This window comes from Varanus komodoensis, unplaced genomic scaffold (genome assembly GCF_004798865.1).
Source record: "Varanus komodoensis strain SLA01 unplaced genomic scaffold, ASM479886v1 scaffold8, whole genome shotgun sequence".
Classification (NCBI taxonomy): domain Eukaryota; kingdom Metazoa; phylum Chordata; class Lepidosauria; order Squamata; family Varanidae; genus Varanus; species Varanus komodoensis.
In genome coordinates, this window is record NW_025336481.1 from 7621727 (window position 1) to 7636913 (window position 15187).

At 44.8% G+C, this 15187-nt stretch overlaps 1 protein-coding gene across 4 annotated transcripts in view; it reads left to right on the forward strand.

The window, feature by feature from the left end:
• Positions 1-15187, forward strand: part of LAMA5 (laminin subunit alpha 5) — a 194416-nt gene that overhangs the window by 80590 nt on the left and 98639 nt on the right. For all 4 annotated transcript variants that reach the window (XM_044455407.1, XM_044455409.1, XM_044455408.1 and 1 more), the window contains 3 exons: positions 2292-2410; positions 4504-4674; positions 7641-7738. In XM_044455407.1, the coding sequence (XP_044311342.1) occupies positions 2292-2410; positions 4504-4674; positions 7641-7738 (388 nt within the window). The remainder of the gene's footprint in view (positions 1-2291; positions 2411-4503; positions 4675-7640; positions 7739-15187) is intronic.

Below are 15187 nucleotides of genomic sequence, written 5' to 3' on the forward strand. Positions count from 1 at the left end.
TTCCTGAAGCTTCCATGACATGTGAATAAAGCTGAGGCTTAACGCAGTGAATGGGCCACAGGATCTGATGGACTTTGCTTACTGGAGCAGATTCTTTTGGCCAGATATCCCTTCGTACAATTCAGCTAAGTCTTCAAAATTCGGTCTTCAAAATGCACCCTCTTTTTCTCATAGCAGTTCACAGATGCACCAAAGTGCGATCTCTGGTGTAACAGAAAAGCTCCTATATGTCTGTAAGAGCACTGGAGAACATGTAGCCTTCCAGAAGTTATTGGCTGCATCTTTCCTCTTGCCTCACTTTGGTCTTGCTGCCTGGGGTGCTTGGGAGCAGTTCGGCAACATCTGGAGAGCCCCACACACCCTGTTCTAGAAGGATAAAAGCAACCCAGAAAATACTATATAGTTATACTTATTTTCCAAACTATATAACTAAAAGCTATATAGTTTGGATATGACTCAGGGCTGTCTTCAGATATTTTCCCCATTAATTACCAATGAATAATAAATAATCGAATACAGAAAGTACCATATTCTGTTAAATCTGGAAGATGTAAAAGTGTTTTATTAGCAACAGAAATAGTTATGCAGCACAATATGACCCAGCTGCCACAGCCACATGAACTCCAATGTGTTTACCTTTCTTAGGGCAAAGGTGGTGAAGATGCACCCAGTAAGCATCCAAAAGACTTTTTGCTACATTTCCCAAATGTGTCTTTGCCCAAATGTGACTTTGGAAGATTCATTGTTAGAAAGAGAAATGTTACTTAGCTACAGAAAATGAACATAATGGCAAGCGCGAGCTCTGTAGCACTGACTCAAAGAAAGCCAGAGCAAAATAGTTTATCCGCTTCGTCTGTGATAGGGGTTTGATAAATGCCTGTTTATCGTGGAACATCAAGTTTTAAAAAAATAAGGAAATGTTTGAGACCACATGAAAGCTTCCCCAGCTGCTCTGTTGAGGTTCTGAAGTTTTGCCTTTTACACATGAGAAGCAGATCAAAATGGTCACTGTGTAGTGTTGGATGTTAATGGAGGAATATTTTATGCTGCTTCCCTAGCCAATTAAACATACTATATTCACAGACTGACACTCCTGGCAGCTGAATTCCATCCATTGACTTACATCGTAATTAGTCATTTGCTGTGACTTTTTAAAGTTGACAAGCTATTTATTTTTTCATTGCAATTAGATCTTCACAAATTGTTTTACGTTAATTAATAACTGAATGATCCCTTTAAAAATAACACTGTTTTAAAAGCAATATAAATTACATACAAAGAGTATGTTAAACTCTTTTCCTTATGGTCTCTTTAAATTGAATTATGACTACATATCAAACACATTGAGGTCTTTTTCTGTTTAAAATAAAGAATTAAGCAGGGCTCAAGAGAAATATCTGATTTCTGAGGTTAAGTATTATAAACATCACACTAAGGCATATATATTGCATTTATTAGTGTGGGATTCAGACTGGACCAGTGAGTCATTGCAGTGACCAGTGTGAGACTCCTGGAGATGTAATTCTATATTCTTGCCAGGATCATCCACAAAATCTGGGTCTCTTTATTATTATTAATAAATAATTACTGTATCTATTATATGTGATGTACCTGACATCTTCTAAGTACACACAAAGGTTTAAAAATTATATAGTTCCTGTCCTCAGAACTACAATCTGAACATCTGATACACAAAGGAAAAACGTATAGGAAGAGACGAGAAAAACAAATCCATGTGGCAAAACCTTCATCTTATGCAACAGTCTGCTCTGCATTTGCTCTCCCTTCTACCCCACTTGCCTCTTGGCTGTTTCACAAGTAGTCATCCTTGCATGTTGTGTGGAAAATTTTTAAAAGAACACTCTCCTCATAAACTCCAAGTGGCCCATCTCCATTCTGTGGGGTTTTGTTTCTTAATTTCATTTCTAGCATTTATACTTGGAAACTGATACAGTTTATAGCTAAACGTCTGAGCTAGAGAACTGGTAGATCTTTTGATTCTGACATTTGCCATGAATTCACTAGGCAAGCTACTTTCTCCCAGCCATAGTCCACCTGCAGTATTTATTTATTTATTTAAACTATTTCTATGCTGCCCCATTCGCAAAAAGTATCAGGAAGATGATGTCAGACTAGCTTTCAGGGATTTTTAAACTGATAAGGTGTGTGTATCACTTTGACTATTAGAAAGTGCTACATAAATGCATGTTGTTATTATAATTAATTTATGTGGGGTAAAATCTACACTTCCAAAATATGAATCTTTGTCTCTTGGTTTCTGTGTTGAATAGCTTCCAAAAGAGATTGTATAGAGAAATTTGGCCTGAAGACTGTGGAACGGATTACCAAAGATGATGATGCCATCTGCACCACCGAATATTCTCGCATAGTGCCCTTGGAGAATGGAGAGGTGAGCGCTTTTCTTGTTCTTTGCTTGGCTGTACATTGAGTGAGGTTCAAGTTAATGGGGCAAAGAAAGAAAAGTACTTGGTGATGGAGGGTGAGGAGAGAAAGGAGGTGGATGAGGGGAGGACGTAGAGCTTGGGACTCACCAATCAGTATGGAGCCGTTCAGAGCGCTGGAATCACATCTGCAGATGCTAGGAGTTCTGCTGCCCTTTGGTTTCTAAGCTTTCATTCTTTGAGCACATACCCTGCCTTTCCAAATGATAGTCTGCTGCTGTAAGTGGTAGAAATTACCTTTTTACGAGTGGAAAAGACGTTCTTGGGCCTCCAATTTTTTGCCATATATCTATTTCCATTCTTGCATGGAAGAAACATTGGAAACAGAAGATACACCCTGCAGTCTCTTCATTGAAAATCCTTTCTGTTGGAGGACAAGTGAGCTCTTACCCTTTCCATCCCCTGTGAAGATAGCCCTTTAAGCATTTCTTTGCTCTCCTCAGCTGATACTAGACAATGGGATGTTGCGCCTGGGAAACTCTGGTGCATTGCTGTGATGTTGAGCTATGCTGGCAAAACTGTTCCAGCTCACAAACTCTGCTCAGATTGGCTTTGGTGGGTGGTGGGAGTTGTTCAGCCACAGACATGATTGTTCAGAAAGCAAAAGGTTCTATTTGAAGGGCGGCGGGGGGGGGGAGGGCTTTGTGGAGAAATGCAAAGCCCAAGAAGTTAAGAAAGTACAGAATTCCCTTAATTAATTTTATGTGAAGAATTAATGTGCATATTTTAATAAAATAGACACTGCTGTTTTTGATATAACTGCCAATCCTAAAGGATTTAATATTGCTATTATGTACATGCTTACCTGAGAGTGGGCCACATCAAAAACATTGGAACTTGCTTCTGAGGAGCATCGCACTGTTGATTCAATCAGAACGACGGCTCGGATTAGAACATTGACACGCCTCACTTGCAGCAGATCAATTGAGGTGTGGGATTTTGTGCTGCTTGGTTAAGGTTTTTAATAATTAGGATTTACTCATGTTTGCTTTCTTATCCCTAAAAACTCATCTTTGCTCATCTTTCCAAGATGTTTTTGAAAAGGGGGGAATTCTCAGGTGAAGTAGCCAGTGCTATACATAAATTGGATATAAATTAACATGCGTGCACTAAAAATCGAAGTGGAGGTAAATCTGTTATCAGTATTTTGCATTGAGTCCTCAGGTCCCGTTCAAGCTAATTGAACTTTGTTCCCATTAACATATGTGGGACTTACAGTCACAGCTTTGTTCCATTCATTTCACTGAGAGCTAAGCATGGCTACTTTTGTCTGAACCTAACCTGTTGCCAATGTTAGGGCCAATCAGTATTCAGTGCCAGTCTATAGCGGATCAATTTAACATATCGTGTAGTCTGTGTATTGTCACTTCATGTTTTGTGTGCAAGGATCAGGACAAGAACAATAAATACATTGGCGTTATTGGAACGACATGTTCAGAGAACCAGTGGAGTCTTCGGAAGGGATTTAAACCAGAGAAACACTTTGCATTTCCATTGAATGAATCTAGTGCACTATCTTGAGTGAATTACTAGATTTCGTTCTCAATTCCATATATTGAGGTTGGCAGTGTGGTGCCTGTGGGCATTAGTGCACCCGGTACTTTTCTGGTTTCTGCAGAGCAGTCCTTCCCCTCCCACCTCTTAAAAAGTTAACTTGCATGATCTTACTGGCAACTGGTATTATCCAACGAGAATTGGAAAGAGTGCATGAGAGAGAAGAGATATGAAGGACAGGGATGAGTTGGTTGTGGGATGTTGGCAGGAGAAGCAGAGTTTGCCTTCTGTGAAATAGATTTAAGTTGGCTTTGAAAACTGCAAGTTCAAAGGAGTTGTTTGCTGTGTGGGTGCTCAGCTCCCCCCCTTGCCTTGCATTCATGTCTTTTATCTCTCCATTGGGACAAGCCACACCTCCCATGACAGCCATTTTTTGGTGGTAGATAAGAATTAAATCAATCCACTGCTAGGCAGAGTCAGTTTTCCAAACTGGGAAACATGGATTTTCAGCCATCTGATGTTTTCTTGCCTTGCTCTCCTTCTGCAGATTGTAGTCTCTTTGGTGAATGGGCGTCCAGGAGCGATGAACTTTTCGTACTCCCCTCTCCTGAGGAATTTCACCAAAGCCACCAACATTCGTTTACGTTTCCTGCGGACCAACACACTGCTTGGTCATCTGATGGGAAAGGCATTACGGGACCCTACCGTGACTAGGAGGGTGAGGCACTTTCAGGTTTTTCTTGACTATCAGTCTAATCACTGGAATGAGACCTTCTGGGAACAAATGAGAGAAGAATAAACTTGCAAGGCCATTTGCCTTGGAAGGATGCCAGGCATGCTGTACAAGGCAGGAAACTTTGAGTGCCTTAATAGGCGTATAAATTCCTGATCAGGTCAAGTGGGAAACAGTTTGACACTGCTAATTATCAAATTAGTTGTATTAATGTTCTTTAAAAAATACCATGCTGGTCAAACGTATAACCCTAAAAATACAGGGACGTTAGAATGCTGGCAGCCAGAGCCATCCGGAGAACATTTCCCTTGATTACCTAGATTTATATTATATGCTAGAAATGAATGTATGACGATTCTTTGTATATAGCAATCGCTTTATGTATATATAGTGGGATTTAAACCCCATTTTTGCATGATGCCATCAGCCTACAACATTCAATAAAAGCAGTAAAAAGCAACAATAAGCAAAAAAAAAAAAAGCATATCCAATTAATCCACATGGCTTAAATGCTGCAGAACCAGCAGATAAAAGCAGTAACTAAAAATTATTGAAAGCCCCTTAAAGTTTTGTCAGGGGTATACATCTGTTTGGAAATGATATGTCCATGAGCATGTTTATATCTTAACTTTAAACTTATATTCAACTTATAAATAAAAACAGTATTGATCGGGAGAGACGTGTGTGTGTGTGTGTGTGTGTGTGTGAGAGAGAGAGACAGACAGACAGACAGACAGACAGACAGACAGACAGAACGACAGACAGAACTCAGTTAGGGAACATTCCCATTCAACCTTTGTCCAAGAGTACAGCTGGCAGAAAAGCTTCAGGCATCAATCCCACTCAGCAGCTCTGGATTGTTCTCATGAGGGAAGGAAAAGGAAGAATTACTTTTTTTCATAGGAGAAGACTAAATCTCCTGGATAAGGCTAAAAGCTCATCTAGTCCATCATCCTTTTCCCGGAGTGGCCAACTTTATTTATTTATTTATTTATTTATTTAATAAACACCCTGCTTTTTCTTATGACGTCAATGTGGCTTGCATCATTTCCTCCTCCTGCTTTCAATCTTCTCCCCGCAACAATGACTCTGTGGGGTAGGTTGGCCTGAGAGTCTCTGGCTGGACCACCCAATTAGCTCCATGGCTGAGCACGGGCTGGAACCCGGGTTGCCTGAGTCCCTGTCCCACTCTCTTAACCACCGTACCACACTGGCTCTCTGATCACTCAGAACCAGCACCAGGCATGGGACAATAGACAGTGCAGTTCTTTTTTAAGATCTACAGCTTAATGCATTTTCTTAAAAAAATAAAATAAAGAAGGCACTTGCCTCTTCTCAAAGTTCTTTTCAGCAGATGCAAAATTTTCCAGGTGCGGGGAGGTGGGAAGTATGTGTATTCATATAATTAATGTCTTCTCTAGAAATTACCAGCTCATCTTTATAGAGAGACTTTGAGAGGCTTACTCCATTCAAGCCCAAAGACACAATTCAAGAGAATTGTGTGCAGATTTTTCACTATACATCCAAAGAAAGCAGCAAGGAAAGAGTGTTTCATTGAACCCAAACTAGAAACTACTTCCAAGAATCCTCCTTTAGATTAACCAATGGCTCCACCCTTCTGGGATGGCCCTTCTGGAGGCAGGCCAGCCTCTGGTTGGCTAGCCCTTCTCTCCTGACACCACATCATGAAGTCAAGGAAGGTACCGGGCTCACCTGGCTCGTGGGCTTCCTGCCCTGCCCCCCCCCCCCCGCAGTTGCAGATTCTGGCTATTCTCAGGGTCACCTGAACACCTGGAGAGGCTGGTCTTGAGATAAGCCCTGAAGGCTCTGTTTCTCAGGGCTCCTCCTGCTTATCCACAGAGTCCATGTCTCGCTGGCCCTAAAACACACACCAAGTACAACTACCTCCTTCATTCCTACACCTTTCTGCTCAGGCACTGCTAGTCAGATCCTATCAGCCTGTATTTGAAGTTGTTATTTTTCACTCCAGTATGCATTACTTTACACCTCAAAGGATTAAATCAATAGTATGAATTTTCCTAGGAATCAACTGGGTGAAATACCTAATACTGAGCTGAACATTTTTCCAGAGGTGTTTGAAACTTTGAAGCCTCACTATTTTTCTTCAGACTTAGATATGAATAGTAAATATTTAAAAAGCTTGAATGGTCCAGGTGATGGTGTTCTGCTCTGGAAACCAAAAATGTGGAAGGCAAACTTATATCACAGGTCTTGCCTTGGGCCTCTAGTTTCACTAAACTCTTCTAAAATAGTATACATAAATTAAAATAGATGCACATTTGCTGAAAGAGAGGTTTGCGAATATCCAGGAAAAGTGGGTTCTAATTTTAATAAGTCAGTATTTTCCCTAGAAGCAAAACTTGGCAAAACATAGCTCTCCTAATTTGGACATGTCATGAGGAGGCAAGACTTATTGGAAAAGATATTCATGCAAGGGAAAGTCAAAAGCAGCAGAAGAAAAGGAAGACCAAGTATGCTGCCCATAAAAAAGCTGTCTTCTTATAGGCACTATGGCTAATAACTGTTGACGGGCCAGTCCCTTATGAATGTGTTGGACCCCCTTTTAAAACCACCGAACCCGGCTGTGAGTGCTGTTTTATGATTTCATCCCTAAGTTGCATTGTGATAAAGGAAATGCATTGACCGCTGTGGCCATGTCATTGTAATCATCTGGCCTTACCAGATAGCCTTGCAGTCTTGGTTGGCAGCAGGTGTGGTAGAGCTTCCTAAGTCACCCTGCTCTTCCTGCAGGGGTTTCCTCCTTGACGGGCCTATTCCTCAAGAATAATTTTGTAGAGGATGTCAGGTGGATCTTACCTAATGTACCCTTGGGTCTGTTCATCTTGAATTAGCTGTGTACTAGTGCCGTGCACTTATTTCCAGGACTTTTCCGCAAGGTGAAAAAGTCAAACCATTCTGTGATCTTTTAGTATTACTACAGCATCAAAGATATAAGCATTGGAGGACGATGTGTATGCCACGGTCATGCTGACGTTTGTGATGCCAGAGACCCTACGGACCCTTACAGGTAAGACTTCCATTGAAGAACGGCATGGCTGGGTAGACCGGTATTTCATTGGTCAAACTAAGAAAGGTAGTTGTTGAAAGAACAGAGTTCATAAAATAGTGAAAAAATCTAAAAAAAACCCAACCCTTACTTATAAATTTCTATATTATTATTAGTAATAAATTATTAATTATTAATTTCCTTGAGTCCTCTGTGGCAAAAGGCAAAGCGTGAATTTCTGTAAACAAGTTAAAATACATACACTAAAATAAATACAAATAAATCTCAAGCACTTGATTGATGTGTTCACGGACACGTATTCCATCATGACTACAACTGCCCCTATTTGCCAGGATCACTGAGAGTGGTGGGGGAGGGGGGGCAGCTCCCAGCAATTTGATGTAGCGATGGTCTTCTTTCCTGGTCTTAGTAGCAGTAGAGCAGCAGCATTCTGGACTGCCCTGGACTTCCATCTGCATCCGAATTCTTCACATGTCAAAGTTCCATCCTTACACTTCAAAAATGAACACAGTTACCTGCAAGTTGCGACCAACTGAACTCTACTCTAATTCTGAGTAGATGGCCATAGGCTGATGCTGAAGCATGCAGAACTGTTTCAAAGATTGCCCAGAGCTAGACCGTATGTTTCCTTAGGGGGGAATGTGAAACACATCTCCCAAGAACAATGGAAAATGTTTTCCATAGATATTTTTAACTGCCATAATACCTCATTCCAGAAAAGTTTTAGAGCTTGTGTTTAAGCTGAATCAGAGCCAAGACTGTCCTTATGAGGGCACAAAAAAGCAACTTTGTTCCAGGGGCCATGTCATATCTGGCTATTTAGACACTGTCATAAGAACAAGAGGCCACTGATACCTCTAATCCCCTAAATTTGTGGGGAGATAAGAGAACTGGAAAATATTGCCTTCTTCTCCAAGTTTGGAAAATGTGATGGTACTTGAAATGAGACTTTGCTTTTTAACATGCTGTTGATTATCTTTCCCCCCCACACATTTATCCCCCCCCTCCACAAACAACAACCCAAAGCAGCTGTGGTCTCATTTTGGCTTCTTGTGTGCACAGCTGTCTGATATCCGCGTAGTTATTCCATGATCATCCATATGCCCAGACTGTGATCAAAAGCAAAGGGGTTAATACTGGACAGGAGCTTGCTTGCCACTTCCTTAGAAATCTGTGGTTATAAATGCAAGAAGTTTAGTCATAGGTATTGTAGACTGATTTATTTGATTTATAGCAGACTAAACATAATTTGGAACAGGAGTCTTTTTTTAGTAAAGAATGTTCTTCGTCGTGGCCTCTGTGCATCACACATATGGCCGGAAGATGAACAGCTAACGGTTTTTGGCGGGAACTCTGCTCCCCCTCCCCCCTAGCATTATATAAAGAGCGGAGTGTCCGCCATTTTCCAGTCTTTGCGACTGCTGTTCGTTGTGCCTCGTGCCGCTTCGCTCTCGCTAAGATTATTACTTACCTTCTTGCTCGTTGGAAAATCTCTCTTTTTTCCTACCAAGTTTGTATCCCTTGTTCTTGTTGTTAGTACTCCACTTGTTTTCATCTTAACTTTTGCACCATTTTTTCCTCTTTATCGTTCCTATACAAAAACAAACAAACAAACCAAAAATATTACTTTCCTGCTTTCCTATCTCCTTTTTTCTTCTTTCTACGATGGCGCAACGGGCGGCGTTCCGCAAGTGCGGGAAGTGCGGCTCCAAAATGCCCGCTGCGGACCCGCATGATCTGTGCCTCCTTTGTTTGGGGGAAGCGCACAGAACGGATAAGTGCTGCCATTGTTTGGCCTTCTCTAAACAGGCGAGGAAGAACAGGGAGAACCGCTTCCGCCTTTGTGGGACCAGGCTCTCCTCCAATCGGACCGGCTGGTGGCTAAGCCCCCCACTGTTGTGGCCCCACCCGAAGGCCGTCCAACTTCGGCTGACCTGCCGCAACGCCCGGCCTCTTCCTCCATTGCTCCGCCCTCTCGCCCTTCTGAAGAAGGTGCTCATACCATGGCCGACCAGTCTGTTTCCCTGCCGAGGAAACAAAAGGAGAAAAGAAAGCACAGTGACTCAGATGAATATCCTGTGCATAAGAAGGCCAAGAAAGATAAGATGGGCAAGCCGGTTAAGAAGCCAAAGAACCCCGAGCAGGCAAAACATCGCCACTTGGGCTCGGCCACTTCCTCGATTCCGATCCCTGCTTCGGAACTGACCCCCTCGGTCCCGACCATCCAGGCGGCTATGAGGGTTACTCCACCGGGCTCACCGCGCCGAACGACAGCCGAACCCATTCTGGATTCACAGCGTGGTTCCATCTCAGATGGGGAGATACAAGATTCTCCACCTCGAGCTCGATCACCAACCCCAATGCCTCTGATCCCGATGGATACCGAGATCGCCATCTCCCCTCCGAGAACCGTAGGAGCCATTCCTCGGATGTGAGGTCTGATGACTGGTACCACTCCAGGCACTCCTCCGCTCCGAGAAGGGAAGAGTACCACTCCGTGGCCTATTATCCGGCCTCCAGGGGACAATCTTCGCCACCAGCGCCTCGGGAACGTTTCCATTCAACGCCCAGAGACGCTCCGAGGGCCTCATCTAAAGGAAGTGGCAGATCAGAGTCACCAGGAGATTCTTCCTCCAGTGTACCACCCCCCTACTGGATGGAATCTGACGAGTCTGAGGCTGACTCGACCTCACTGGATGCAGCGGTTGCTTCTCAGGGCCCGGGGTCGCCCAAGGAACCGTATATATCGTTTAACAATCTGATGGCCAGACTAGTGAGGTCGCTCGATATTGAAGCCCACCAGCAGCCGGGACCGAGCACCGACCGTTTTTATGATGTGGTCGGGGTGAACGATCCACATATATTGCCATGCCGTTTATTACGACCTTACGGCAGGCAATGACCCAGCCATGGGACCTTCCAGCTCACCCACAACTGACTTCTCATAAATACAAGTCTATGTATCGGATGCGGGAAGAGGACATCCCGTTTCTTCTCCATCACCCCAAGCCGAATTCGGTTGTTGTAGAATCCTCCCAGGGTCGGGAAGCCCGTGGACACGCCTCGCCTCGTGACAAGGAGGGAAGAAAAGTTGATTCCCTCGCCCGCCGGGTATACGCAGCTTTGGGCCTTGGTTTATGAATTTCTAATTATGAGGCAACCGTGGCTTGTTACCAATATTTTCTTATGCAACACCTGGACGCCATCATTGATACCCTCCCGGGAAACCAGGGCGAACTTGTTAAGACTTTTGTTAAGGAAGCTATGCAGGTGGCAGTGCAACAGCTTTCCACCGCGAGGCACCACGTAGACTCTGATTCGAGGTCGCTGGTCGGTGCCATTGCCCTCCGCAGACACGCCTGGTTGCGTAATTGCAATTTTCCGGATGAGATGAAGCAGAGAATTGAGGAGATGCCGTTCGACGGTTCCGGTCTCTTCCATGCGAGGACGGATAGCAAATTGAAGAAAATCCACGAATCAAGGATGACCGCCTGTCGTATGGAATTGCAATCTCTACCCCAACGTAAGTGGTCATGGTCACGCCCACAGTACCGTCAACAATTTCCGCCTTAGCAACAGCAACTGCATCAATGTCAACAGCGTCGCAGGCAACAACCACCCCAGCGCTTCCAACAGGGCCACCGCCACTTTGATACGGACAGGTGACAGTGCTGATGCGACGAGCGAACCTCTCCTCTCATTCCAACTCTACCCTCCCCCCTCTCATTTGGGGACCGACTGAAGAGTCGGCTCTCCATTTGGGAGTCCATCACATCTGATGGGTGGGTGTTATCCATCCTTCAGCACGGATATGGAATCGAATGCGACATTGTGCGATCACCGAATCCTATCCACTATACGCCGACTTCCTCGGTACTGTTAAACGAGATTCACCAACTCCTTGCTAAAGGAGCTATTAGTTCCCTGTCGTTATCGGAGGGATTCCACGGATTCTATTCCAGATACTTTACGGTCCCGAAACGAGATGGGGGTCTCAGACCAATATTGGACTTGAGAGCTCTCAATAGATTCATAACACCAAAGAAGTTTCGGATGACCACACTTCAAAGTATTCTCCCGTTGCTGGGAAGAGGGGATTGGTTCACCTCATTGGATCTGAAGGATGCCTATTTTCATATTTCAATACATCCAAGTTATAGACGCTTCCTTCGTTTTGCGGTGGACTCTGAAATCTACGAATTCAAGGTGCTACCATTTGGATTAGTCACTGCACCAAGGGTTTTTACGAAGTGTATGGCTCCTGTCTGTGCACACCTTCGATTACATGGAATTCGGATATATCCGTACCTTGATGATTGGTTGCTGGTCTCCGACACAGAGGCAGGGCTTTCGTCTGCTGTTGAGTTTACATGTGCTCTATTGCACGACCTCGGACTCTGTATTAATCAACAGAAGTCTCCCCTTCTCCCTGCGCAGGTGATCAACTTTATTGAAGCCCGGCTGGATTCGACGTTGGCAAGAGCCTTCCTTCCTCGGGACAGACGGCATGCGATTGCTCAGTGCATCGCTCAGATCCGACAAGCAAGAACTGTCCCCGCCCGGTCTATTCAGAGCCTGTTGGGACACATGTCTGCTTCCATCGCTGTGGTTCCGCATGCCAAACTCAGGCTACGTTCCCTTCAACTGTTTTTCAGTGGAATGTTTCGACCACAGACAGATCCACCTACCAAGCGGATTCAGCTCCCTGCTTCCATTCTTCAGTCCCTGTTATGGTGGATAGACCCAGCCAATCTGACTGTCGGTGTTCCGTTTCGACCCCAGTACCCTACAGTAACCCTCAGCACCGATGCGTCCCTGCTGGGATGGGGAGCCATTTGCTCCGATCTATGTACCCAGGGGATATGGAGTCACTGGGATTGCAGGAACCATATCAGTTTTCTGGAACTTCTTGCCATTTTCAAAGCCCTGCAATCATTCGAGGATGTGCTTCTACACCAGGTCGTCCAGGTGACCTCAGACAACATGGCGACGGTCTTTTATTTGAACAAACGATCCCGGAAACTAGCCCACCTGGCCATGCAGATTTGGGACTGGTGCATACCGAGAGGTATCACTCTTCTAGCAGTTCATCTTGCGGGCACGGTCAATACAGACGCGGGTCTCTTGAGCAGACATATGTCGCGGTCACACGAATGGGAGCTAGATCATCGGGTTCGCAACACACTGTTTCACTGATGGGGCCAGCCAGACATCGACCTGTTTGCCACACAGCAGAACAGGGCATGCACGACCTATTGTTCCAGAGCGGGGATAGGTCAGGACTCGCTCGGGGACGCTTTCATGGTCCCCGACAAATATGACTTTTTATGCTTTCCCTCCGGTCCCACTCATCATGAGAGTCTTGGCAAAGATCATTCACGAAGGGGCCACAGGGCTACTGATCACCCCCTGGTGGCCACGCCAGCCATGGTTCTCAACTCTCCTTCACGTCTCCCGAGAAGAATTTCTCCAACTCCCTCTTCTTCCTTATCTCATTACTCAGAGGGAGGGCACGATTCGACACCCAGACTTATTGTCGCTGAAACTGACTGCACGGAGGATACGATGACCAGGTGCGATGCACCGGTATCGACGCTACCAGCCATCCCTGCCATTGCTGCTCAGCAGAGTCTACACCCAGACCTACAGTATATTCTCGAATCTGCGCTACGACCATCTACTAGGAAGTTGTACGTGGCAAAATGGCAGAGATTCTCTAATTTTGCCAATTCACACTCGTTTCTGGCCCCCTCGGCTTCTGTTCCACAGATCCTTCAGTTCCTCTTCGAATTGCATCAGTCTGGACTCAAACCTTTGTCCATAAAAGTTTATACAGCAGCGATTTCACATTACCGGGGAACTATACATGGTCTCTCCATTTTTGCTCAACCTCTGATTAAAAGATTTTTGAGAGGATTGAGTAATCTGCATGCAACTATAAGGCCTCTAATGCCCACCTGGAGTCTTTCGGTAGTTTTACAAGCGCTGACTCGATCACCTTTCGAACCCATGGCGACGATCGATCTACGCCCTGCTTCATGGAAGACTGCCTTCCTTGTTGCAGTGACTTCAGCTCGTAGGTCTTCTGAACTCTGCGCCCTTCGGGTAGACCTCCCTTTTCTAAATTTTCATAAGGAAAAAGTGGTTCTTCGGCTGGATCTGTCTTTCCTTCCAAAAGTCGCTACTTCATTTCACATGCAACAGGAGATTGTTTTACCGGCATTCTTTCCGACCCCTTCGAATCCGATAGAGCAATCTCTACATATGCTGGACGTTCGTTTTGCTTAGCCTTTTATAGGTCCAGGACTGAGTCTGTTCGGCGTTCCAATAGACTTTTTGTAAAATATTCGGAACATGACCGAGGCTGTCCGGTCACTTCCCAACGTCTTTCAAAATGGATAGTAAATACAATTGTCCTGTCTTATCAGTTAGCTAAGTTGGACTTGCCGTCTACTCCAAGAGGTCATGCTACAAGAGCTGTTGCTGCTTCTTCGGCCTTTGCATCAGGGGTCCCAATGGAAGATGTGTGCAGGGCGGCCATTTGGGCTACCCCATGTACCTTCGCCAGACATTATAGACTCGATGTCTGTTCCAGGCAGGATTGCTCCTTTGGCAGAGCTGTCCTTTCTTCTGTCCTTCGCTGATGACACCTCCCTCCTCCATTTGGGGTAAGCTTGTTATTCTACCCATATGTGTGATGCGCAGAGGCCACTATGAAGAAGAGCAGGTTGCTTACCTGTAACTGATGTTCTTCAAGTGGCCATCTGTGCAATCACACAACCCATCCTCCGACCCCGCTTGGTGTCATGGGTGGTCTGACTATTTTCTTTCGATACTATGATCTCTTTTAGCTATGTGTCGTACCACTACTGAATTTGGCTATATTGTCATACTGACAAACCTTATTATAAAAACAAACGTTGGTCTTTCAAAGACTGGAAAATGGCGGACACTCCACACCTTATATAATGCTAGTGGGGAGGGGGAGCAGAGTTCCCGCCAAAAACCATTAGCTGTTAATCTTCCGGCCAAAGGCACTGCGCAGGCACAGAACCCATATGTGTGACTGCACAGATGGCCACTCGAAGAACATCAGTTACAGGTAAGCAACCTGCTCTTCTCCTTGCTAAGACTTTTAATAAAAGTATTCCTTTAAAAATGCAACTCTTCTTCATAGTGTCCACTCTTTCCTTAGTCAGCCTCTCTCACATCAAGATACGGTTTGAACTTCCACGTTCTGTGACTCTTCATGTGTCTGGCTGTTGAGGTGGAATCCTTTCTGCCACGGAGAGTGAGAGGGAATGCAGATGCAGTGTTTCAGACTCTTAAAGAGGAGTGGGCTTAAGGGTCACAAGCTCCTTCTTTTTAGCCCCTTCCCTGCCCAAATGAATCTCCTTCCCTGATACCACTTTAAACACATTTGCAGAACAGTCCTGTGATTTCCCGGGA